General features: G+C 40.7%; 1 protein-coding gene across 7 annotated transcripts in view; it reads left to right on the forward strand.

Annotated features, from left to right (window-relative positions):
- ARNT (aryl hydrocarbon receptor nuclear translocator) overlaps positions 1–27,393 on the forward strand; it is a 2,399,029-nt gene that overhangs the window by 2,265,437 nt on the left and 106,199 nt on the right. For all 7 annotated transcript variants that reach the window (XM_044080044.1, XM_044080045.1, XM_044080042.1 and 4 more), the window contains one exon: positions 9,320–9,474. In XM_044080044.1, coding sequence (XP_043935979.1) covers positions 9,320–9,474 — 155 coding nt within the window. The remainder of the gene's footprint in view (positions 1–9,319; positions 9,475–27,393) is intronic.

Consider the following 27,393-nt stretch of genomic DNA (forward strand, 5'->3'; position numbering starts at 1 on the left):
CCTCAAGAAAGCATACCTGCATGTCCCTATCAGACAAGATTGCAGAAGATACCTCAGATTTCTTGCAGGTTCAACCCATTATCAATTCTCTGCATTGCCCTTTGGCTTATCTACTGCGCCCAGAGTGTTTAGGAAATGCCTGGCATCAGTAATTGCCTTCTGCAGACTTCATGGAATTCAGATATACCCATATCTGGACGACTGCCTGATCCAAGTGGACAGCAAGGACATACTCCTGAAACACCTGGCGTTTGTAATAAAACTATTGAACTTTCTGGGATACACAGTCAACAAAAAGAAATCAAACCTAATACCCTCTCAAAAAATAATTTTCTTGGGTGCCAGCTTGAATACAACCACCCAGATGGCCTACCTCACGCCAGACAAACAAGGGCAACTATCTCAATACTTCAGCAAAATGGCAACCTTCACCAGGCTGACTGCAAGGAAAGTCCTGCAGGCTCTGGGATTCATGGCATCTTGCATCCTTCTGATCCAATGTGCAAAGCTGCATATGAGGAAACTTTAATGGTACCTAAAAAAACTTATGGTCTCAACACAGCCACAGTTTGGAAACAATTATACCACTCATTCCATCTCTTCAAAAGGAATTTTTGTGGTGGGCTCAAGCATGCCAAAGAAACATAGGTCTCCCTTTCTGCGTACCTCAAGCAACTCAAATCATCACAACAGACGCCTCGGACTACGCCTGGGGGCACACATGACAGATCAGTGCATTCAGGCAAAATGGTCCCAAAAAGAGAAGCACCTGCACATCAACCAAAAGGAAATGCTAGCAGTAATAAATGCTATTATGGCCTTCAAAGACCTACTGCATCCAGGCCAGCTATTGATAAGGACAGACAACACCACAGTGATGTGGTACATAACCAAACAGGGGGAAACTCATTCATACCCCCTGTGCAGACTAGCCATGACCCTATGGAACACAGCTCTGGAATTGCAAATCCAACTTCAGGCACAATTCCTGCCAGGGAAGGAAAACACACTGGCAGACAGCCTAAGCAGAAATATGATAGATCCACATGAATGGAAGTTGCATCCTCAAGTTTTCGCAAAGATGACTCAGGCATGGGGACAGCCAGACATAGATCTCTTTGCTACCCACAGAAATTACCAATTGAAAAAATTTTGTACAAGGACCTATCATCCACAGGCCTGGAAAGTGGACGCTCTTTCTTTCAATTGGACAACGTTGACAGTCTATGCCTTTCCGCCTCTTCCTCTGCTGCCCAAAGTTCTATTAAAAGCCAGAGCAGAGAGGCCGAAAATGATTCTCATTGCTCCAGATTGCCCAAGACAACACTGGTATCCGCTTCTGAAGAGCCTGACACATTCCCCACCTTGGATCCTACCTCTAGTGCCTCTTCTGTTGTCCCAGCACAACTTCAAAACTCTTCACAGCCAGCTCAAATCCCTAAATCTAGCTGCATGGAGAATTCCTTGATTTCCCAACAGACCCTCCTCTCCAAGGAGGTGCAGGATGTCATCTTGGAGGCCAGAAGACCTTCTACTAGAAAAGCCTACTCCGCCAAATGGAAACGATTTTGTGCCTGGAATCAGAAAAAAGGCCTGAATCCTTGGGTAATAAATTTACTTCAAATTTTACAGTACCTAGCTGAGATGTTAAACAGTGGACTTTCCTTCTCCTCCATCAAAATCCACGCTTCAGCCATTTCTGCACAATACAACACAGATCCTCCTTTATTCTCTCATCCTCTCTTAAGACAGTTCCTCAGAGGGGCAAAGAATATAAAACCCCCAAGGAAACCACCAGTACCTGCTTGGGACCTCAACTTCATATTGGAAAAGCTGACCCTTCCTCCATTTGAGCCAGCTGCTTCAACAGAACTACAATACTTGTCATGGAAAATAGCCTTCCTTCTGGCTATCACCTCAGCACACAGGGTTTCGGAACTACAGGCCCTCATGGCTGTGCAACCTTTCATCATTTTCCATCAGGACAAAGTTTCCTTACGAACCAACCCGACCTTTATGCCAAAGGTAGTATCCAGTGTAGCCTTGAATCAGACTATCCACTTACCTACCTTTTACCCTAATCCACAAAACAAAGGGGAAAGACTACTGCATTCCTTCGACATTCACAGACAACTTCGTTATTATTTGGACAGGACAAAGCCATTCAGGAAATCCGAGCAACTCTTTGTGTCTTATGCTACAGGTGCTCAAGGAAAAGCTATCTCCAAACAGACAATCTCAAAATGGATAGCCCACTGCATACGCTTTTGTTACTCATTTCATGGAAAAGCTGTGCCTTCAAGCATCAGATCCCACTCCACAAGGGCCACAGCTACCTCTGCAGCTTTCCTCAGGGGGGTTCCTACCAAGGACATTTTGGAAGCAGCCACTTGGAGTTCAGTGCACACTTTTTCCAAACACTATCACCTTCCACTTTACTCTAAATCTAGAGCAGGATTTCCCACAGCTGTCTTGCAGGGCTTCCTTGCTCCTCCTAGTTCCACTTAGTGCCTGCCCACCCCTACTTAGTTTTGGGATTTTCCCATCTGTTATGACTGCAGCTGTATGCACGATGAACATAGTACAGTTTTGTACCTACCATAAATGTAGATGTTCGAGTGCTCATACAGCTGCAGTCCAGGTTTCCCCCCCTCCATCCCCTCTTAGGACAGGCCTTATGACAAACACCTTCTCATACAACCTATTTGGGGTATTCTTTTATGGTGTATTTGCTTGCAACTACTGTTTTTTGTTTATGCTATATTGCATGATTACATAAGTTTATGTTTTGCCTTCCTTCTGGGGGCACCTGACATCTGGGGCAAGAAAAACTGAAGAAGATGGCGTCGGCTAGTTCTTTTATAACCCTGCCGCACTGATGTCAGGGAAGAAGCAACGACAACTGACGCCGGACCTAGACTTTGGAATTCGGCCGACCGAGGACCCGCCTGATGGCAGGATAACCCATCTGTTATGACTGCAGCTGTATGAGCACTCGAACATCTACATTTATGGTAGGTACAAAACTGTACTTTGTCCTGGATGAATGTAGTCCTTGAAGGCTGTCAGAGCATTCTGTACAGTTAACATTTCTTTTTGATTGATATGTAGATGCATTTGATTTGGGTTCCATTTGCCCTGAATTCACTTCCCTGCCAGGTGAGCTCCCCATGCATAGTCTGATGCATCTGTAGTTAGGGTTTGGGCGGCAGGGGGTAGTATGAATGGCAGTCCCTTGTTTTGGTGGCAGGCCTCTGCCCACTATAGGAATTCCAGGCGTAGGCAAGGTATGATAGGAATCATTGTTTCCAGGCTGTGACAATGTTGACTCCATAGATGGTATGATAGGAATCATTGTTTCCAGGCTGTGACAATGTTGACTCCATAGACTTTTTAAGTACCACTGTAGTTTCCTCATATGCAGTCTTTGCACATGGAATTAGAAGAATGCAGGAGGCCATGAACCCCAAGGCTTGCAGTATTTGTCTTGCAGATAGCAGGGTTTTTGTGGCCACTTGTTTGAAGTAAGTTACCAAATTAAGTTGCTTCTCTGGTATGAGGAAAGCCATCTGAGCAGTTGTATTCAAGCTTGCACCCAGGAATGTAATCTGTTGAGAGGGTACCATTTGTGATTTCTTTTCATTTATGGTGTACCCCAGACAAGTTAGAACCCTTTTTACAAACGCCAGATGATTTAGAAGTATGTCCTGGTTTTCTGCCTGAATTAGACAATTGTCCAGGTATGGATATATTTGAATATTTCTTTGCCTGTAAAATGCAATAACTGGAGCCAGACACTTTGTGAATACCCTGGGCGCAGTAGACAAGCCAAAGGGCAGTGCAGAGAACTGATAATGCAAGTAGCCTGCTTTGAAGCGTAGGTATCTTCTGCAAGATTCCCTGATTGGGATGTGCAGGTATGCTTCTTTTACATCTAGAGTTGCCAACCAGGCATCTTTGCCTAGCATAGGAAGTAACTGGTGAAGAGTCAGCATCTTGAATTTTGGAATGTCCAGAAAGGTGTTTAGAGTAGACAGGTCCAGAATTGGACGTCATGATTTGTCTTTTCTTGGTACCAGAAAGAGTCTGGAATAGAAACCTTGTCCCTTTTCCTCTTCTGGTATTGGTTGAATAGCCCCCATGTTTAAGAGGGAATGCACTTGTTTTTGAGCCTCTGCCCACTAATTTGGGAGCAGGTCTGGCCATCTGTTTGGTGTTGGCAACATGTGGAAATGAAATCTGTATCCCTGGGACACTATATTTAAAACCCATTTGTCCTGGATTGAGTTCCCAGTTCTTTGCATGAAGAGCAGTATTTCCCTCCAAAGGGGCAGCTAAAAGAGAAGTGCTTGGTAATTTTAAAAGGAAGTCATTGAGACTGTTTACCATAGGGGGGGTGTCTTGTTATTTCCAGATTTGGAAGTGGAGGCCTCCCCATTGCTTAGTTCTGAGAGCCCCCTGGGACTGAAACCTGGTGCTTTTGGTGTGAATGGGTTTGGCTTGAGAGGATCTGGAAGGAGCTGGAAAAGACCAATTCTTAGTAGGCCAGTGCCTGCTAAATCTTGGAGATTGCAGTTGTAAGAAATCCTTAACAGTTTGCATAGATTTAGCTTTATCTTCCATCTTTTTTAGAACTTCTTCAGCCTTATTGCCAAACAAATGGTCCTGATTTAAAGGAGCATCCAACAATTTTGCTTTAACATGAACAGGCAAAGATTGCTCGTTAAGCCAAGCATGCCTTCTAAGCACAGACCCAGTAACAGCAGCCCTGCAGGATGCCTCTAGAGAATCAAAACCACATTGCAAAGTATGTTTTCCAACTTGTTCAGCAGAATGCAGTAAATCCTGTAAATCTTTATTTTCCACACAGTCAGGAATTAACATAATTTTCTGTTTAAGCAGTGCAATAATATGCTGTTGGTATTTTAACATATGAAATTGGCAGTTTAAAGCCCTGATTGCCAGGGTTGCAGAAGTATAAACCTTCTTACCCCATCTATCCAGCTCCCTGGAGTCTCTATCAGAAGGGATAGGATTTTTAGCAGTAGAAACCTTAATGCCCTTGGGCCCCTAAGAAACGGTTTCCGGATCTGCAACAGGATTTTTGGAAAAGAACTTGTGGGACTCAGGAACCCTGTAGTATTTGTTAGGTTTACTAGGAGCCAGAGGCAGGGAATCAGGGGCCATACTGGATTCCGAAAACACATCATCAACAATGTCTAGTACAGGATGTATAGCCAAGGGCCTATGCTGAGGTAGAAGAAGGAAATCCCTAAGCCTCTTTTTTGAATCAGAAAATTCCTGACATTCCCAGTGGAAATGCTCCCTTAAGGTATGTAAAGTTTCCCCAAAAGAAAAATCCTCAGGAGGAGAAGCAGAGTGAATGGAATCCTCTGCATCAGAATCCTCATGAGTAGGTTTGGACAAATCCAGGTCATTAGAAGAATCAGAAGAAACAGAAACCTGATCAGAGGAATCATAATCAAGCTCAGCCCTAGGCCTCGGGGGGGGGGGGGTTGACTACCCCTGATTAGAGTAATTAGATCTTCAGCCATTTTGATCATTTGTTTTTTAGGCATAGGGGCCTGAACATTTGGCCTGGGCGTCGGCTTTTTAGACATAGATCGAGATTTAGGCCTTAGTAATGAAAGTGGAGTCGATTTAATATGCAAGTCTGTAGGCCTGAATACACCCTCAGAAGCCGGTGCCTGCACAGCTGCTCCGGACCCACCCAAGGTAGAGACGTCCGCGGGTTCCATAGGTGAAGCCTCTCGCGGCATACCGGTCTCCGAATGGGTCTCAGTAGAGGCCTGCGAATCAGAAGTACGGGGTATCAGGGGCTGCGAAAGCTCCTCACTGAGTACCTGGCGAAATGGCGACTGGCTTAGGAGAAGCGTCATTGGCAGTTTTGGACCTCGACGTCTTTTTCTTTGCGTTTTTTTTTAATCCCGGTAGTCGGATGGCTAACTGACGACATTTCCGGATAATTAAATCGAGAACCGAAATATTTAGAGGCAAAAAAGTACCTACGACGGATACTGCACTGATTAAATAAAGCACAAAACCGACAGCAAGGTACGTCATGATCAGGGCCTAGGCAAGGAATACAGTACGAATGAAATTCTTTGTGAGGTATTTGCTTTCCACAAGTAATGCAATTATTAACTTTTACTGACATCGGTAAGGAGCAAGAAAAAGTTTCCCCAATGGGGTACTTAGCTTTAAGTTGAAGACTTCGGTTGTGAAACTCGAAAACAAAAATTTCAGGAGTCAGCCGACCGGCACTTGCGAACTGCTTCTGCTTCAGGCACCGCATGGCAAGAAAGACTGATGTAATGGCGTCGGATGCATGTTTTATACCACTGATGACCTGACGTCATGGAAGAAGGGACAGCAACTGACGCAAGACCCAAGACTTTGTTAATCAGGCCGACTGAGGGCAACCTGCCAGCAGATTACCCGAATGCAACAGTGAAACACTAAGAACATGTAATAGAGTGGGATGAGGTCAGGAAAGCATTTGGATTGCAGGCTTGAAACTATCTTCCGTATTAGTGATTGAGGTCAGAATATAGGCAAAGAGCAAGGGATAGAGGAATATAAAGTAAAAGGTCTGCTCTGCTTGAGTTTTTAGATGAACGTAGAGCAGAAGCTGCTGTTGAAAAAGGGATCATTAGTAAGACATATAAAATATTGCACGATAACTATGAGAATCCAAGAAAGTTAGAAAAGACTGGGAAGAGAGACTGGAAAATGGGGGGGGGGCACACGTGTGCCTCCCAAGTAAGCAACAAAATCCAGCAGGTATAGGATTTTTGCTTGAAAGCATTTGCATAAGTATTTTTATACCCCAAGCCGACTTAAAAGATTTTTTACTCAGGTAGATAGCAAATTGCCAACAGTTTTAGGAGCATACTTTGTGTTGTGTAATTTAATGGCGACCAGCACATCTGCATATTTCTTGCCAAGTTGTGGCTGTGCGCATGCTCTGAATTTTTTAAGGTGATACAACACAGCTCTGTTGTGTCTCTAATCTAGTTGCAGGAAAAGCTGTGGCTGCCTACAGTGCATTGTAACTGAATTGCCCGCCGTCTGTTTACGGGACAAGGTGGCTGCCTGTACTGACTAGTTATGCTGTGCATTTAACACATTTTAATTACAACCCGTGATTGTTTGCTCTATCCTGAGTAACTTAAAGATCATGTGCTAATGTGAGAAGTAGATTGCTGCTTCTGCATTCTCTTTCTACCTTTATTAGCAGATTGCTGGTGTCCAGGTAGCCTTAATGTCATGCTTGCCTAAAATTTCATTTTTTAGAAAAAATGTGGCTTTTAATGAAGCTCAGATAGATGCAACTCTCCTTGCATGTCTGTTAAGGTCTTGAACTCGAGTTTAGGTGCTGATGGGATTAAAGTGATATAGTGTGGGTTTTGGCTGTAAAGGTTAAACCAGTCCATCAACCTTGTAAACAAATGTAAAACAAGCAAAAGTACCGTTTCCACTCGCCTGTACATTCTGACAGTGTGGTCACAACACAGTGCTGAATGCTTCCCTGATGACAAAGGGAGGAAAGGCTATAGCTGTATGGCAGAATTGATCAGGCAGAGCAGACAGTTTGGGTTGTATTTTCTGCTGAAAACATTAGCATTTATGGGCATATCTGTTTTTAGCACCCTTCCTCAAACCATATGGAGGTTCTAAAACAATAAAGCTTTTCATTGTCTGACAGTGCAAAGTGAGTACTGGAATCTTGTACGTGCAACTGCCTTCTTTTAGTTGATAGTAAATGCTTTAAAGGTTTTTCAGTTGTTTCAGTATGTTTCAGGAGAGAAGTACATACTGAACAACTGATAAGCACTGGCTGGTGGTTTTGCCAGCATTTAACATCTTTGCATATTATTTTTAAGGATAACGTAATCCGCATTACTATCTTGACAGTAGTTCATGGCATGTGAAAGGGACAACCAGTGAACCCTTTTCTTCAGCCTTGAAGATTCCTGTCCCTTCATAACCTCTTTTTGGCTTGCTGAAATGCCAGTTGCTGTCCCTATCGGTGCAAACTGCCTGTCCAGGCTGCAAGAAGGAAGAAATGCCTGTTGAAATGTCAAGGGCCTTAACTATGATAGAAATTTTGAAGATTTGAAAGAAATAGTATTTTTGTGCTTCAGTACTGCATTTGGGCTTTGCTGATGCACACTGTCCTAAGATTACTGCATTTGTGGTTACTGCCCTTTGAAGAAAGGATACTGTTTCAAAATTTCAAGCTGTCCAGACTAATGGGGCTAGGTTCCAAAGGATATGCTGTCAGTGCAAGTGACTTACTTCACTGTAGGGCTTATCTTTAAACAGGATTTCACTAGGGGCCAGATTTCAAAAGACCTGATCTCAGCCTGGCAGCAAGTCTTTTGGAATCCGGCCCATGGTGTTTAGAGCTAATACCTAATCATTTCTTCAAGTCATGTGAAAAAAAGCATCACAGTAAGTGTTGCAGAGTGGTGTAATTTATTTTGTGGTATTTTTCTTTTACTGAATTTATCTGTCAGAGCTTAGGTAAATTCTAAATTTGTCTGGTTTAACAGAATATTTGGGGATGGTATGATATGTCTTTGACCAAGTTTTTATGGTACTCAAGTTGATTGTTAAATAGTCCTTTCAAAGTACATTCAGGCTTGGCTTCCAGATTTTTCTGTAAGCATGACGAGTAATGATATGCAACCCCTAAGTTGTGATTGGTTGCATAAATAATAAAAGCTGCTCAAAACATATGAGCACATTTTTCTCATTAAGTCAAGTTTGAATGATATGCTTTTGAATCTTTGTTAATTCAGTAGTAGACATTACCATATTTACTGCAATGAAGTCCTTTTTGGTTTAAGATGCAAGGTAATAAAACCAGAAGCCGATAAATTTCATAGTCTTTGCTGTAATTGTTTCATGTATTTGGCATTATCCATAACTTTGAACAGCTCTTTAGATAATTTCTTATTGCATAATTGTAGTGTAACCTATAAAAATTAGGGACTGGGAATTTGCTTAATGGTTATGCCTGTTTACCTCAAAGACAAAAGAGACAGGGTTTGATTCTCACCATTAAAAGAAAATTGATTACACTTAAAATGACCTACAAGGAAGGGCAGCTAGCCTAGTACTTATGAACCTATAAACTCTGTAAGATAAAATTACAGTTAACTTCTAAGTCTTCTAGGTAATGGATGGATTTCCTAAGAGATACTGTTCATAGCATTTACTTTGTCTAGTATCTGTACACATTTCTTTAATTTTCGAGGTTATTTTTTAACACCTTTTTTACTTTTACTAGCTGCCGAAAGTGGACAGCCCAATGCACAGTTCCAATCCCGACAGGCAGAAGGAGTTGGAGTTTGGCCTCAGTGGCAGGGTCAGCAACATCATACTCGAAGTACTGCTGAACAGCATGTCCAGCAACAGCAGCAGAACCAGCCAGAGGTTTTTCAAGTAAGTCGGCAACTTTTTATAGATTCCTGAAATTCTGAATTTATGAGTAATAATGCATAGGCTTCTCTCAGTTTACAAGCCAGCTGCCTTCATCTAGTATTTTTGTACAGCTCTCAGTGCTGTACCCTGAACTTTGTGTACTGAGAAAAGGTCACTCCAGAATTTAGAAGAAATGCATGTGGTATCTGCTAAGCTGACTTTTATGTGCAAATTTTATTTTATGATGTTCCTTTCTTCATTCTCTAGGGGGTACATTTTTTATCTACTCTGATGCAGGAATTTATTGTATAAAGCCCAACTTATTTTTTTACAGCAGAATAGCAATCTCTATAAAAGCAAATACTAGTGCCACAACCAAATTTAGCATGGAAACGTCTCGTGTATATATATGTGTGTGATAAGAATAAACAGGCTTACAATGTACAGACATTTTTGTGGTTTGCAGACAGGTCTTGCAAATGCTAGATTTCACAGTTTTTCCCAACTTAATTTTTTGTCTTAATTACAGTATTGTGACCAGGAAAAATATACTAGATCATTTACATGTTTGACATGGGGAAGGGAGTAGTGAGTGAAGTAGCAACAGATGTTACAAAACAGTATGTGATCAGTAGACTTTATGTTCTGATTGTAGCTTTTGTCATTGTCTGAAATCTAGCACAGTGTGAGGTTCCTCATGCATGTACATTACTTGGCATTTGCTTGATGGCGGAAGACTTTTGACCCTTCTGTTCAGCCCTTTAAGTGGTTTTAATATTCTGTTTACCTCATGCTCTTTCATCTTGTGTCTTCTTGAATGTTTCAGTGTATCCTTCTCCACCGTCAATTCCCATTGAACCATTCCCTGGACCCATAACCATCTCTGTGAAAGAAGCAGTTATGCAGATCTAAGAGAGATTAACCCTCTGCAGTCTGCTGCCTGTGCTTCTTCCTGCTCCAGGAATATTCCCTTTTCTCAGAGGAATGGCAAGCTCCGAGTTGGTATATATAAGTTTGGGGAGTGTGGAGTTTTTGCCCTCCCTCCCAATCAAGGGGTGCAGGGGGCTTGCCCCCAAAAATAGAAAGTTTAAAGGAGAAGAGTGTTCTTTGAGGTTCACTCTCTCTCTGGGTTTTTTGGACTTTTTCTTTCAATGTATCAGCACCTGATATTTTGAGTACTGACATTTCTATAGGGAGCTGGTTGTTTGGTATTAGATGTAGTATTTTGCATTTATCTGCATTAAACCTTAATTAACATATTTCTGTCCACTTGACCAGCCTGCTCAGGTACTTATTTAGACTTTCCCTCATCCTCCACTGCTATGCTTGCCTTTGTTTCATCATTAAAGAGGTTGGTCCTCTTCTCTTGGATATGTCTGAAGTGAGCACAATGATAAGTGCTTAACAAAGGCGAATGTGGAATAGTTCAAAGAGCAATCTAAAACACTTTATTCCCCGTAGCACAAGAAATAACTGTTGGTTAAGCACTTTCTTCACAAAGTGACATCATCAGAACCAAGAACAGTAAAAAGGAAATCCTTTTTTGTATAAAAAAGGCACCAAACAAGTGCTAAACCCCTCCTCAAATTAAAGCGAAAACATCCACAAAATTGTTGATGCAACATTCGACAATAAAGAAAATGCAGTTAAGAAAAATAAATGTACAAAATAAAATGCAGAATGTAAAATATCACAATATTGACTTGTTCTAGTACCAAAAATTTAAACTGTCTAAACCAGCAAACAGCCCAGCATGTCTAGCCAGGGCACTTTTGTTGTAATTTTTCCCGATGCTGTAGTCATGCTGGTAAATTCTTTTATTAAGGGAATTGACAGTTTTACCGATATAGAAAGCAAGATAAAAAAAAACTTTCAGAGTCACAGTTAAACTTGCCCCCATGGCTAACAGTAGTCAACCTGGACAGCCGCGTGTCACCCGGGGATAAACAAATAAAGGGAAATTGATTGCAGTGTCCATATTTCCTTGTACTGGGTGGGCTGACCCCCCCCCCCAGCCACCTGCATTTCCAGTAATGATTTTATATTCTTCTTCTTTTTAAAAGTAAATGATGGAGCAGCAGCAAAATGCTTGTTGATATCCACATCACTAGAAAGTAGGTACCAATTTCTCTGTACAATCTTCTGGATATCTCCAATGTCAAGGGAATAATGTAAAACCATGTTGTGTTTGTTGTCTAATGAGCTGGTACCATCCTGCAAATGCACCAAGCCAGAAAGAATAATAGAAGGATAACATTCACCCCTGAGGGCCCATATTTCATCCTGCAATTTATTCAACAAGTCCTGCGGATGTCCTGTATTAAGAAACATATTCTTTAAAAGATCAAACTGCTTCAAGCAAGCGCCATTGTCTGATGTCAACCTAGAAATTCTAATAAGTTGACTCTTGACCACCACCTTCTTTTGATGAAAAAAGGGTGGCAACTGTCGAAAGACAGAAAAGCATTCCAGAAAGTAGGTTTCCGGTATATTTCTGTTCCAAAACCTCCATCAGATAGCTTTGTAATCTCTGTCCAGAAAGTGAATACTGTCTGCACTAACAGTGTGCGTAAACTCAAAAAACGAAGTGCTGGTAGCCAAGACTTCCATAAATTGGATGAAATCCTGATGGGGACCATCCTATGTTATCAACAAATCATCCAAAAACCTGAAATAGCCCATACATTTCTTAAATTCAGGGCATTTGAAGACAAAGTCCAGTTTCCAACTAAGCAAAACTATGTTGGCAAAGGGGGGGCACAGAATGCACCCTTGGCCACACCTGATATTGCTTTGAAAAACTCACCATCAAATGATAGGAAGTTGTTGCCAAGTACAATTTCCATCAGTTCAGTGACCAAATGCACCCTCTCAAAATCAAGACCACCAAATCTAGTAACCACCTGACCAAACCAGTCCTCTCCCACGTCCTGTGGGATGACCGTGAACAAACTTTGAATGTCACACATTGCAAGCAAAATAGTACCACTGGAATCAACTCTCTTTAACTTGTCTCCCTTCCCACATATTGTCATGGATTCTTGGGATCTCATTGACAAGATCTTTTTGAGTTTGTGATCAGTAAATTTGGCCAGGGGCTCAGTTATTGAGCCCCGAGCCGACACAATATGACGTAGAGGTGGATTGTCCAAAGAAGAATGAATCTTCAGAATTCCAAAAATCTTGGGACTAACAGGATGCTCAACCATCAAATAGTCATAAACACTCCCAGTAATACAGTCAAGTGCCAACAGTTTATCCATAACTATCCTAATAGCTCGATGGGCAATGTTGATTTCGTTGCCCGAAACAACAATGTATACATTGGAGTCATTTAGCAATTTATATAATCTGCCAGCGTAGTGGTGAGTGTCCATAATAACAAGAACCCTCCCCTTGTCTGGTTTCATGCACCTAATGCTCCTGTCCTTAATAAATTCATTAAGGAGTGCCCTTTCGTTAGGTGTCATATTGTAGAATTTTTTCTTTTCTTTTCTCATTGATCCCCCTTGCTCAGAGGACAAATCCTGTTGAATATCTCTCTCGCATCTTTTCAAAGACACATAGAACAGAGTGCAGGGGGGGATTGATCACACTTTTTCTTTGGACCAGTAGCAGCATGCTGGTAAGATACATGATCCTCCATAATTAACCCAAGATTCAATTTCCTAGTAAAGATTTTAAGATCAATAATGGTGTCCTCCACGGAGGCTTTACTAGCTGGTATAAAGTTAAACCCTTTCAAAAAAAACTTTATGATTTCAGGCCCCACAGCCAGGTTGGTGTAATTATAAACAGTAAAATCAAAAAAAAGATGTAACTGAAAAAGTACCTGTGTCCAGCCTTGGTAATCCAGAGACAAAATGACCCAAGATACCATCCTCAAGGACCATTAGCAAATTCTCAATGAATTGCATGTCTTTCTGTATTGGTAAGACTGTCAATTCCCTTAATAAAAGAATTTACCAGCATGACTACAGCATCAGGAAAAATGAAAACAAAAGTGCCCTGGCTAGACATGCTGGGCTGTGCGCTGGTTTTTAGACATTTTAAATTTTTGGTACTAGAGCAAGTCAAGATTGGTGTTTTTCTTGGAGACTGGCAGAATTTTTTACTGCAGAGGGAAATGCTTTGGCAGTTATGCTTTGATGCCTGCAGTTTTCCGGGTTTGAATGACACTATATCTATTTCCAGTGAGCTTAAGAGAAGGGCTAATATTCCTTAAAAATATATTTTATTATTGCAATATTTTACATTCTGCGTTTTATTTTGTACACTTCTTTTTCTTAACTGCATTTTCTTTATTGTAGAATGTTGCATCAGCAGTTTTGTGGATGTTTTCTCTTTAATTTGAGGAGGGGTTTAGCACTTGTTTGGCACCTTTTTTATACAAAAAAGGATTTACTTTTTACTGTTCTTGGTTCTGATTATGTCACTTTGTGATGAAAGTGCTTAACCAACAGTTTTTTCTTGTACTATGGGGAATAAAGTGTTTTGGATTGCTCTTTGGACTATTCCACATTCTTTTTTTGTTGTTTTGCCTAAAGTTTATGTTCGTAACCATTTCTTGCATTTTTGGTATACTTAACAAAGACCCGGGTCAACCTTTGTGGTACTCCACTTATCACTTCCCTTATTCCTGTTCCCATAATGCTGTATGTCCAGTCCTTGAGCCATGTCATAATCCATCTCCTCAGACTTGTTCTTGTACCTTCACCCTCCCATACACACTTTGCAGTTTTCCTAGCAGTTGCTAGTAGAGGGTAGACTCCTACATCTTTCTGAAAACTTACTGGCAACTCTCTCTGAAGTTTTCCAGTCACCCTGTCTTAATACTGGCTCAGGCTTATCTGACAGTTCCTTGTGGCTGCGAATCCATATTGATTTTTGTCTTGGAGACTGTTGCCTTCTAGGAAAGCAGTTGTCTTTTTCCTCAGGATTCTCCCAGTGACTTCCATATGACTGCAGTTAGGCTAACAAAGAGGCCTATAGCACCTTGTATTTTTCTTGCTTCCTCTTTGCTATCTTTCCATATCTTTAGATACTTCTGCACTGGTCTAGAATCTGTTGGAGATGTGCATCAATGGTTCAATACAATGACCTGATTATTGTGCATTGTTGTCCCTTAGTGAAGCCAGTTCCCTCTAGACCTTATCTGCTTCATTCTTGTATCTGTCCAGTGTTGCGCCACTCTGCTTGCTTCCTTCCCAGTGCGTCTACTTCCTCTCCCTTTCCTTTATGAGTATGGAGGCAAACTGTTCATACATTACATCTGCTCTGTCTTTGCCTTCTTTGATCTCTGTGTTTAATCATTCTAAAGAAGGCTGTCCCCATCTCCTTTTTTCTTGTGTACCGGAAAACCTTTGTTTTTTTTATTGAGCCATTCTTTCTACTACCCTTTGACTTGCACCTTCTCTGGCTTCATTGCAAAGGTGCAGTGAAAAGAGCAGATGCTGTAGGTGCAACGATTTTGGGGGTGCGGTCATTGTAGTGCAGCTCCTGCATACTTCTTTCTAAATGCCTGTATAGAAAGTCTGTTCTCATTATTTCCTGTGTGTATTGTAACAGTAGCCATCTGGTTGCTACAAATGTAACAATCAGCAGGCCACAGTTTTAAAAAAAAGAAAAGGAAAAATAGTTTTTGCTCTTCCAATGAAAAGCTAGGGGGAAGAGACTGGGATGTCACTTAGACACCAGCCTAAGAGAGTGGACTTTCTTTTTTTTTGGCTGTTTAAATGAATAGCTGAGGAGGTGAGATGCTAGGTCGGAAACATGCCCCAGGTGATAGAGGACCCAGCTATGGCTTTGTCCTAGTGTCCTTGCACACCTCTTCACACCTTTCTTTTACCTCTTCTGTGCCCTATCTTGTCCTATTCAGTAGCTTAGTAGGTAACATACACACCTTTGATGCAGATGTGGGTTCGTTTCCAGTACACTGCACTGAGTGTCCTGTCCTTCGGATGAGATGTTAACTGAGGCCCCATCTGCCTGAGTTTCATGGTGCCTCAGGTGGGTGTTAAAGATCCCATAGTACCTATTGAAAAGAGGAGGTTAAGTTCCATGCTGCCCTGCCCAAACTTCCCTTAAGCAGAATGAATTACTACTTTGGATCTACTCTGAAATAAGGCCCTTGGGGGACAAACATGGACAACAAAGTGTTAATAAAAAGAAGTCACTAACTTGGTGTGTATATTTGTGCCTACATTAACATTCTTCTCCCTTTCTGTCCCCGTCCTCAAACCAAGTTCGTGAATGTTGCATATCTTACTATTTTATTAACTTGCCAGTTTGGCTCTAGATGTCCAGCTTTTCTTTTATGTGGTCCCCTAGCTTGGTATAATCCACACATTAACACCATTGTTTTTGCCTTTGGATTCTTACTCTTGTCACTTCTACTGTAAATTTCACAGTGTTGTGATTATAGTTTACAAAAAACACCTTTAACTGGACAAACCTGACACCCTGTACCATAGCTAGGACCTCATTCAGAATTCTGATTTTTCTGTTACAGTCATGCCCCAGCTGGCTAAGCCTTCATGGTCTAAGTCATCAGTCAGTTCTCACTTCCTTTCTACCCTGGAGCTTGGAATCTGTTAGTGTGCTTTTCTGTGCTGTTTTGTGTCTGTGTTTTCCATCTGCCATGTTGATGATTAGCTTCCATGTCATGTTCTGTGATCCCCAATATTCCAGCTTAGTTTGAGGTACACTTCTGAAGGCAAACCTTTTCAGCCGAGTACAACAGTCAGTCTTAGGCTAGGGTTTAGCCTGTCCATGTCACATGGCTTGTCTATTTATCAGATTTCCCAGTTCTCCTACAAGTCTCAAGCTCTTCTCCTTTGTCCATTAATGCAGCTAGTCAGTATAATTTCTGATGCTCTCGTTCCTCAGCTTGCTAACATAGGTAACAGTTTTGAGAGTAATGCCTATATAGTCCCATCTTGGTATCTCTCTGATACCTTTCTGGCCTTGCTTGCTACCAGATCAACTGCTCTTCTAAAACTCAATTTATACCTGCATATATACCAGAGCATTCATCTGCCCCAGCTCCTGGGTGACCGCCTTAGGCATTTCCTCCCAAATCTAAGTCCCGATGCCTGTTTCACTTAACCTGATCTCTCAGAATTCAAATGTAAATGCTTACCACTAAGCACTATTCAGAACAAATTAAATGTACATGTAAGAACATTGGATATATACGAGTAAAGCAGTCTATAAGAGGGAGAATCTTAAAGCAAAATTCAAGTTATTAGGAGTATAAAATACTGAAGGCTAGGTCAAAAGGATGATCTTTAGGATCTCTTTGTACCATGTGACATAGTGGCTTTCTTAAGCTATTGTAGCAGTAGATTCCAAACACAAGCCACACCACCGGAACTATGACCAGCACGATAGTGAAAGAGTGGATATTGCAAGTGTGATGACATGGTATTTGCAATTATTAGAAGTAATGGAACCCAAGTCACTTGGGGCCAGAAAAAAAGAAAATGTTATCAAACCCTTATAGATGCTACAGTTATCCAGTGAAAGCTTTAAAGAGCTGACACAATATGGTGGCAGTGAGCAGCCCCAGTCAGTAGCTGGGAAATGAGCTGCAAGTGATCAGGTTTTGAATCATGTAAGCATAGATTGTAAAAATCAAGGCATGTGCTTCCATAGGCAGGTCCTCTGGTGGGATAAAGTGGTTAATGTGGATTGTAGTGCTTAGATACAAACATGAGAACTTAATAATGGCAAGGTTATATAGCTTTACTTATCGCTCAAATTATATAGGGATTCACTGCTGGGACGCAAGTCCCTAAGTGTGACATGTACAAACATAGCAATTATTTCATTTTTGTTAACCTGTTAGGGAACTGTTGAGAGTTACTATTTTCAGCCATGGCCCAGGCTCCTTACAAGCATGCAAGAGAGACATGAATACATAACATTTAAATTTACAAAAATAACGTGAAAAAGTAATAAGTCATGGACAATCAGAAGCCAGACTGCTGAAACTCTTGACGACCTTAAGGGGTTATTTGCATATATCCCATGGGCCTCTTTTACAGGAGATTTAAAGTATCACACAGTGACAACTCCATCTTGGCTAGGTTTTTCTTGTAGTTTTTATTAAGTTGCAAATATGTTTTGTGCTAGTTAAACTATATTCAAATTTTTGTGTTTGTTTCATCTTCTGGTTTGTCCATTAAGCCTTCTTCCCCACTACTGTCCCATTCATTCCACTTCCCAGCCCAGGCTGAGCAGAGAGGAGTGGTGCCTTCATCTTTTTGCAGTGAGTTGGCACTTTCTTTTTCTTGTGGCATATGCTGTTGTATGATAAGAACATCAACCAGTGAGTTATGGAGTGGATGTATCTCCATAAAGGCATATCACTCAGGCTGCCCCTTCCCCCACTTCTCTGCAGTTTATTTCATCCCTGACAGTTGTCTTGGTCTCCACAGGTAACAGTATTAAACAAGCTGGCATCAACTGTCTTGGAAGAATCTAAGCACCGTTTATGTCATTCACTGTTGCATACAGCCGATATTGTCCACCAGGGATTTCACAACTGACCTGCTGTCCTGAGTGAATGAGATGTTTAACTTTGTCATCTGTAGAGCAGTAGTAGTGTAATTCTTTCCATTGTAGGTTCATAGGTTAGTACTGGGCTATGTACACTTCTTCTTTCGGATATTCCTGTTAGGGGTCGCCACAGCGGATCATCTGTTTCTGTTTTTTTCCTGTACTCTGAATCTTGCTCTGTCACACCAGCCACCTGCATGTCCTCTCTCACCTCATCCATAAACCTTATCTTAGGCCTTCCTCTTTTCCTCTTACCTGGCAGCTCCATCCTTAGCATCTTTTTCCCAGTATACCCAGCATCCTTTCTCAGCACATGTCCAAACCAATGCTATCTTGCCTCTCTGGCTTTCTCTCCAAACCTTCCAACCTGAAATGACCCTCTAATATACTGATTCCTAATTCTGTCCATCCTTGTCACACCCAGTGCAAATCTTAGCATCTTTAACTCTGCCACCTCCAGCTCTGACTCCTGCCTTTTTGTCAGTCCCACCATCTCCAGCCCATATAACATAGCTGGTCTCACTACCCTCTTGTATACCTTCCCTTTCACTCTTACTGGTACCCATCTGTCACAAATCACTCCTGACACTCTCCTCCACTCCACCCGGCCTGTACTCTCTACTTCACCTGTCTTCCACACTCACCATTACCACTTTCGCCAGCTCTACTCCCTGCATCCTCACCAGTCCTCTATCCTCCCTCTCATTCACACACATGTATTCTGTCTTAGTCCTGCTGACCTTCATTCCTCTCCTTTCTAGAGCATATGTCCACCTCTCCAGGGTCTTCTCAGCATGTTCACTACTCTCACTGCAGATCACAATGTCATCCACAAACATCATATTCCGTGGGGACTCTTTTCTGATCTCGTCTGCCAACCTATCCATCGCCATTACAAATAAGAAAGGGCTCAGAGCTGATCCTTGATGTAATCCAACCTCCACCTTAAATGCATTCGTCACTCCTACCGCAGACCTCACCACTGTCACACTACCCTCATACATATCCTGTAGCACTCTTACATACTTCTGTGCCACTCCTGACTTCCTCATACAATACCACAACTCCTGTCTAGGCATCCTGTCATATGCTTTCTCTAAGTCCACAAAGACACAATGCAACTCCTTCTGACCTTCTCTATGCTTCTCCAGAGCAAACATCGCATCTGTAGTGTTCCTTCCCAGCATGACACCATACTGCTGATCACTAATCATCACCTCTCTTCTTAACCTAGCCTCCACTACTGTTTCCCATAATCTCATGCTGTGACTGATCAGTTTTATCCCGTTGCAGTTACTACAGCTCTGCACATCACCCTTATTCTTAAAAATAAGTACCAAAACACTTCTTCTCCATTCCTCAGGCATCCTGTCACTTTCCAAGATTTCATTAAACAATCTGGTTAACTACACTAGTGGGCCATAATAAACCTAGCCAAATTTCCCATCCCAGAGGTAAGAACTTGTATATGTTTTCTTAAGGAGAGTGTACACATTGAACAACATGGGGTCAAAATGGAGTATTTTGATAAACCGCAGTCAAGGGTAAGAAGAAAAATTTCTAAAACAGCCCCCATTGAGGTAGAAGAAGGCAAACCACTCCAGAGAGACTACACTAGTGACCTAGGCACTCCAGTAGGATCTCACAGTCAGCTGTTTCAGAGCCTGATGAGAAATTGGAAAGAACTCAAAATGAGTTTTTCTTTTAATTTCATGCTATTAGCAGATCATTAAAGATCCATCCATGTCACTATTGCAGTGTTCTTCACCTAAAAAATCTAAAAAGGATAGCACAGTGGTCAGCCAGTACACCAAAGCTTTTAGCTCTTGTAGGCACCATATGTCACACGTAAACTTCCTGTGTGCAACGTAGGACATAAAGGTGATGTACAGATGCAGATGCTCAGAACTTCTTTTCTGCTAGGTCCAAATGTTATTCTGAATGCCCTTCTGCTGTGCTGGTTACCAAGCCACATTTTCAGATAACTGCCCCATTGGGGTTTCTTCTTTTCTTGTTCTTCTTCTTTGTTATTGTCTTCATGTCATCCAGAAAATGTCAGTGTGGGAGGCAGATTCCCCATACAGACTGTCGCAACCATTGTCTTTCTTGTTTAGGTACTTCCTATGATCGTACAGTGTGTTCTGTCTGCCAGGTGTTTGTGCCTAAGACCGTACATAATTGCCTCTCTCTTTGTCCATTTACCTGGAGAACCAGCATCTTAAACTGATGGCTCGGGATACTATGACAGAATTCTGCTGGCCTGAGGACCATTAGTCTGCCAAAAAAAAGCCAAAAAAGGTGAAGGAAAACTGCAACAGTGAAGAGAAGGACATCCACTGTTATGGTAAGATTTTACACCACTGTATTTTCCTTTACTGTATTGGGTCAAAACTCCAGGATGAAATGGATTGTAAATCATTTATTTTTGTTGTTGTTGTTGTTAAACAAGAAACATCTTTATTGAATTATCATTTGTGACATAGGCAATCGTACATTTTTATAAATGAAAACAAACCATATTGACATATTTTCAGTTGCAGGCTTTATACACCACATATAATATTTTATACAGTCATTGTGCATCTAACATTTTATAGCTCACTCAATTCCTGCCTCCCCCTAAACTTCATTCCCCCTCCAAAACATTGTTCTACAAGTGTTGTTCCCACAATTCCTATTTTTTTTTTGCTGTGTAATTTGCTTCTACTCTTTTCTAAAGATCCCACTTCCAGTTCCTTTATCTCTGTTACTATATTCACTACGTCTAGTATGGTTGGTTTAGAGTTTGATTTCTATTTTCTAGTAATTGCTTATTTGTCAGCCAACAGAATTAAACTCAGCAAGGCCTTACTTATGTCTAGGAGTTCTGATTCTGTATCACAGCTCAAAAAATGATTTTGTTACTCACCCCCCATTGTGCTCACCCAGTATTTTTGACAGAGTAGTCTGCATGGAATTTTTAAAGTCTACCAAGTCATTACACTTACAAAAAATATGCTCCCAATTGCCTGTTTCATCACACCACCAACATTTGCAGTCTGCCTGAGGAAATATTCTGTGGAGTCTGCTTAGGGGTATAAAAATACCTATGCAAACACTTCCAAGCAAATATCCTAAATATTTTAGACTTTGTTGCATATTTGGGAGTCATACATATTTCTCATCATTATCTCTTTGTGAATTGCTTATCAAGTTTCTCTTCCCAATCCTTTCCAACCTCCTCTGATTGATTCCTATAGTTATCATCCAATATTTTATATGCCCCACTAATTATTCCTTTTTTAACAGCAGCCACTGTTCTAATTTATACTAAAAACTCTTATCAGTATTGGGCTTTCACTTGGGATCCCCTATTCCTGTCATGAAAGTTATACTTTTTAAGACTGGGATAAAATTTTAAGAAGGACCGATGCTGGGGCCGGTAGTCTGTTCCATGTCAAGCTAAAAATGGTACCTCTTTACCGGGGAGGATAAACAGCAATTGCCAGTAAACACTACCATTCCACAAAAGTTAATTTTCAACAGAAAACACATAGTAAAAAGCACTTTAAATACTATATTAGCCCCACAAAAGAAAAATAAACACAGTTTCTCCACAGACATATGTTTTCAGTTACTTTACTTTAAAAAAAATGAGTGCTTGGTTTCAAAGTACATTAGAGTCTCGAGACAATCCATTAAAACAAAATACTCCTAGCTTTAAAAAGGAAAGTAATAAAATATCAACAAAATTAAGAAAATTTAATTTTTTTTCCCCAAAGGAAAGGACAAGCCAACCATCGATCTTTGGAAGCCTCAGAGGAGTGTACTCTTTGGCAGCAGTAAAGTTGTGATGGCTTCATTTCCAAATGTGTATTTTAGTCTGCTCAGCATGAGCTGCTTGACAGTTTGGACACGTGGAAGGTGCCCTGAAGCTTTGGGAGCTGGATAGCTGCCATATCTTTGGCAGGCTATAACCTCATATAGCTAAGGCTACTACAGCAGTGATCATTCGAACATCTACTGTTATGCTAAGTTCAACTTACACAACTGTACTTTACTAGATAGTAAGTGCACTGCCTGAATGCCTGCATAGAAGAAATTTGTAGAACCTGAAAGGAAGTCGGCCAGAAAATGTAGAGAGAAAACACTGACTGGAAAGAATTATGCAGCTGTTCAGCAAAAGGCAATTCAGTCTTCAACTTTGGTACAAGAGATAGCTTCCAGTAATTTAGAGGAAAAATAAATCAGATTTGCTCAGAGGTAATTAAAATAAATGAAACACTGAAGGAATATAACAACTCAAATAAAAGACTGGAAAAAATAGAAGCTTTAACTAGTTATTCAGATGAACTGATAAAACAGCAAAACTTGGAAGATGAAATGAAGAAAAGGCTGGCTCAGTATGAAGATTTTTAACAGGAGAGGTTTCAAAAATGGTAGAGGTAGAAGACTGAGCACACAAAACCTGAGATTTTCAGCTATACCAGTGAAAATAGAAGGAACAGACTGTATTAATTATATGAAAGCAGCAATAAGCAACTGTACAGGTTTTCAACCACAGGATTTGTTAATTGAAAGGGCACATTGTGTGTATGTTCTAAATCTGGCCATGAGAAAGCAGCCAAGACCTATATTAGTAAAGATGCAATCATACCAGCAGAAGGAGTTGATCTTGATGTAACTGTGGTAGAAGGGAAAGTATTAAAAACTGGAAACAGTGGAGTTTTTGTGGATAATGATTGCTCACTGTATACCAGCAAAAGAGAAGCAGATTTATTAGGGAATGTCGAAAGGGAGGAGTGAGATTCAAGCTGCTGTGTCCAGCTGTCTTCAAAATATTTTTCCTGGATCATCAAAGATATTTTGGATGCAGAACGGGATAAGGAGAAAATAAAGTGTATCCAAGAAAAGGCGAAGCAGTAAACAGAAGGGGACTTGTTTGTCTGACAGTAAAGCTCATAGAGAGACATTGCCAGTGAAACCTTTTCCAAAATTCCAAAGGGAAATATTTGAGAGACAGGAAAATGTGTTGGAGTTAACTAGAGGAATCAGGAGTACCTTGGACTTGAACCAGTGTGTGTGGTGTTTAGAGATGGAGATGAACAGGAAGATGATCAGCACTGAAATTAGTGAATAAATGGGAGACTATATAGCATCAGTTAGTTTTGAAATGTGACTTTGAAAAAAAAGTAGCTGAGAAAGACTGGACTTGTCTTCACTTTCTTAAACTTATGTGTGAACTATATAACATCTACCCCATTTTATCATTATTGCCTAGAAGGACACTTGTTGTTGTGTCTTTCAGCTTATCCCGGTTAGGGGTCGCCACAGTGGAACTCCGGTCTGCTAATGTTTGGTAGTGGATTTTTACATGCTGAGTTACCAGCCCTGACGCACAACCTTCAACGAAGGCACGCCCATTCACGCATGCCTCCACACAGAAGATGCTCTAACTGAGAATCGAACACGACAACGTCTTGCTGTGAGGCGACAACGCTACCGCAGCACCACTACTGCTAACAGGATAAAAAAGTAACTAAGTAAAATGATTTTTGTTCTTATTAGTATTAATATAAAACATACCATGATATAAGTATAAACTGGATGTTGTATAGTTAAGCAGTTTTGTATAGTATGTAGTCAAGGGTATTTTAGATGTGGGAGGAGTCTGTTTAGTGATTGAGTGTGTGTTAAAGATAATAAAATAAGCAAGTTTTAGTTGCAAGAAATATTAGGTTTTACAGTATGACAACAAAGGTTGGATAGAAGCAAATTTGTTAATATGTCGTGATCTTGGGCTGCTGGGTGGGTGTAAACGTTCACTGATTGTATGATATGATATTTAAACTTTAGATAATTTCTCTTATTTTTACAAGGGAGATTAATGCCCTTGACGTAAAGTAAACAAGAGTTTTTAGTAGGAAAATAGGCTTTAAAAAATAAGATAAACTGACGAAAGTGATGAAAAATGCCAAGTTCATTGCATTTGCAAAGATATTGGCTTCTTTTTTCATTAGCAAATGTTCTGTTTGGAGTCATGAAATATTCAGCTGAAGGAAGTTGAACTTTCTTTTCTGAGTGAAATTTACAAAGATTCCTTCATGTATCTGTAGAGTTGTTAGCAGTTTTTTTCTAATTGCTAACTACCTTCTCCTGCTGAAATCTGCTGTCTGTAGGTGTAAGCAATTAAAATGTGAGAGGTCTGACATTCCTTGCTGAGGGAGTTGGAAAATTTAAAGTTACAGTGCCAAGTAACTAAGTGAACTATAAAGTTTGAAATTTTAGGAAATGAATAAGAGATAGCAGCTTTCCTAGCAATAATATAATGCATTTAATAGAATAGTATAGTTTAATAAAATTCCAGATTGGAATGACTGCCCCAGATCATTGGTGTACCCACACACATTACTTTACTTAAAATTAATCACAAAAAACAGCACCAACCTCAAGCAGTAACCAGGTCCATAAGCATCAAAATAAGTCAGTCCAAATGAATAAGTAGACCCAGAAAAGGCTGAAATATCCAGTATAAAAATCTTCTGTTTATTGAAAGAACATTAGCTGGATATTTCAGCCTTTTCTGGGTTACTTATTCATTTGGACTTGCTTAAAATTAAGGTTGCTCATGCTAAAGCACATGTTACAGCTTACACTGACTGCTGTCTGTTCGTTTATCTTTATTACATTCTCACATGAAAAATAGCTTGTATGCTTTCAGAAGACATTATTTTTTAGGCCTAGCTATCTTTAAGTAAAACTATACTATTCTATTAAATGCATTATATTATTGATAGGAAAGCTGCTATCTCTTATTCATTTCCTATAATTTCAAACTTTATAATACAGCTTGACGTAAATCCCTGTCTCATCAGGTGGGTGTCCATCTGGCTCACTGATGGGACCCTCAAGATCAAAATAGGCGCCTTCACCTCCAACCGCAGACCTGTCTTTAGTGGTGTTCCCCAGGGATCTGTCCTGGGACCCCTACTTTTTGGCATCTACTTCTCAGAGGTCCAGGCAAAGACAAAAGGCCTGTGACTGACCACGTTTGTGTGCTGTCATTGACTCCCCAGATGATGTAAACATACTGCAAGAGGGTGTCACAGCAAGAAATGACTGGTGTCAGAGTCATGGCCTTAAGTTAAATGCAAAAAATGTGTTATCATATCATTTGACAAAAGCTTGACCCCTACTAATTACCACATCAACAGCAAACCCCTAAGCACACAACCTGTGATGAGAGATCTGAGTGCTCAGGTTGACAACAATCTCACATTCAACCATCATGTGGAGGCAGTGGTCAGAAAAGCCTTTTACATGGTTCATCTCATAAGTAAAGGGACAGCATCCAGAAAAAAAGGAGGTGATTACCTCTCTGTACTCCTCTTTTATTAGGCCTATAATTGAGTAAAACTCCCCTTTGGTATGTGCCTCTCCAAACACCTGCACCAACTGTAAAGGCCACAGAAATTCCTCACAAACAGAATCCATGGCCTCCAACACCTGTCCTATGCGGGCAGGCTCAAATCACTATCACTCCACTCAATGTCATACAGATTGCTTAGAGGTAATCTGTGTCTTGCCTACAAGGCAGTTTCGGACCCTGCCCTACTAGAGCTGCTCCATATCTGTAAGTCTAACTCCTCAAGCATTACCCATTCGAAAGGCCTAAGTCTAATATGCGACATCAACAAAACCTGCTGGAGAGAGAGGTTTGTCTCCCAGAGGCTGCCCAGTCTCTGGAATAGACTTCCCATACACGTCAAACAGAGTACCTTGCTGACCCTCTTCAAGAGCAACTTGAAATTTGTCCCAGGAGTTCTTCCTGTGTCCCTCAATGACAGGGGTGACAGGTGCTGACTGAGGTTTCTTTTTTGGGGGATAAACTCTTGGCTAGGCTTGTAAGGGCCTCAGGGGCATTAGCCTAGTAACCGCCTGTGATTCTATGATAGGAGCTTTCTTCAGAAGTAGGAAGAGGAGGAGATTTACACGACTTGGATATGTTTATCTTTGACTTCCGACTCTGATGATGATGATGAGGGCTCTGCCAATTTATTCCCTATGTGACAAGGAAAGTTCAAGGCAGTCTTCCATGTCTCATTTTAATTCCCCCTATATTTACTCCAAAACAACAGAGTGCACATTAGTCAATATTGCTTGTTTTCATGGTCAGGCCAGTAATGTTGTCATATTATTGCAAAAGAGCAAGCCTTCTTGTTACCCCCATTACCCCCTCCTTGGAGGGACACTTGCCTCTCATACCTAATTTTAAATATTTTGACTTTTTAGTTGCACAAGCATGAAGAAAGAGGAGCAGTTGAAACAGGTGGCTGCAAATATATTTACATGCTTTATTTCCATTTTCTCTGAAATTATGAAAGTGCTTTGTAACTTGAAATATGCTTGAATTTTTATGTTATCCAATAGTTCCTCTAAGGTAGTGACTTTTGGTGGGACTATAAATTTAATGGAAGAGTATTCTGATTCCTTTCCAAAAGCAAGTCCTCCACTTAGCAAAGGTACTGTGGATTACTGAAGCTTCGCTGTACTCTGTATGCTCAGGCCTTTTTTGAGTGTTAGCACCATTTAAAGGACTCAAGTCTAGCCTTGTGTTTCCAAGAAAACAAGACAGGCTGTATAGGGGAATTTAATGAGAAGACTTAACCTGATAATCTCTAATTTGATTCTTGAACTGGTTCAGTGAATCCAAAATGGTTTCAGTGGAAGACTGTGGCCGTGATAAGTATTACATCTGAAAAGGAATCAAAGGTATCACATTCAGGAGCAGCATATATGCTTCCATTAATACATTAACCTAGATGATTGCAGTCAGCATGATTTCATTGCAGAAAGAAATCGGGCGTACCTAATTCATTTCAGTGGCTGTGTTAGATAACAGTTAGAGAAGTTATTGTATTCTTAGCCTGTCTGGATATCAGTAAGATGTTTGATTTTGATAGGTGTACTAAATGCATACTCAGAAATTGTCATGTACTAAATATTTTTTATATTTCTTGTATTACTCTTTGTGTAACGCCTTGAATGTCTGGGTCATGATTGAAAAGGCTCTGCACCTTACTTATAAATGTAATCAAGTCAGACATTATCTGCTTCTTGTGTCCAGACACTGGCCATTGCCTTGTTTTTGACTGTAGCCATGTCAGGTAGCAGCTGCTCCCGCCTTCATATTTCAGACATACTTTGTGGAAAAGGCTAAATTTGTCAGACAAACTGACCACCATTTTGTGTCTTTCGTGCAAAGAAGCTTTGATTTCTCTTATAAAATGGGCAGCACATTGTATTGCCTTTTATTATGACAAATATAACAAAAACTTGAAGAGCCTGTTAAGGCAAACACTGCTAAAGCTGCTAGTGCAGGTTCAGGCATGTAGGCAG

This window comes from Protopterus annectens, chromosome 8.part0 (genome assembly GCF_019279795.1).
Source record: "Protopterus annectens isolate FY-2018-M chromosome 8.part0, PAN1.0, whole genome shotgun sequence".
Lineage (NCBI taxonomy): Eukaryota > Metazoa > Chordata > Ceratodontiformes > Protopteridae > Protopterus > Protopterus annectens.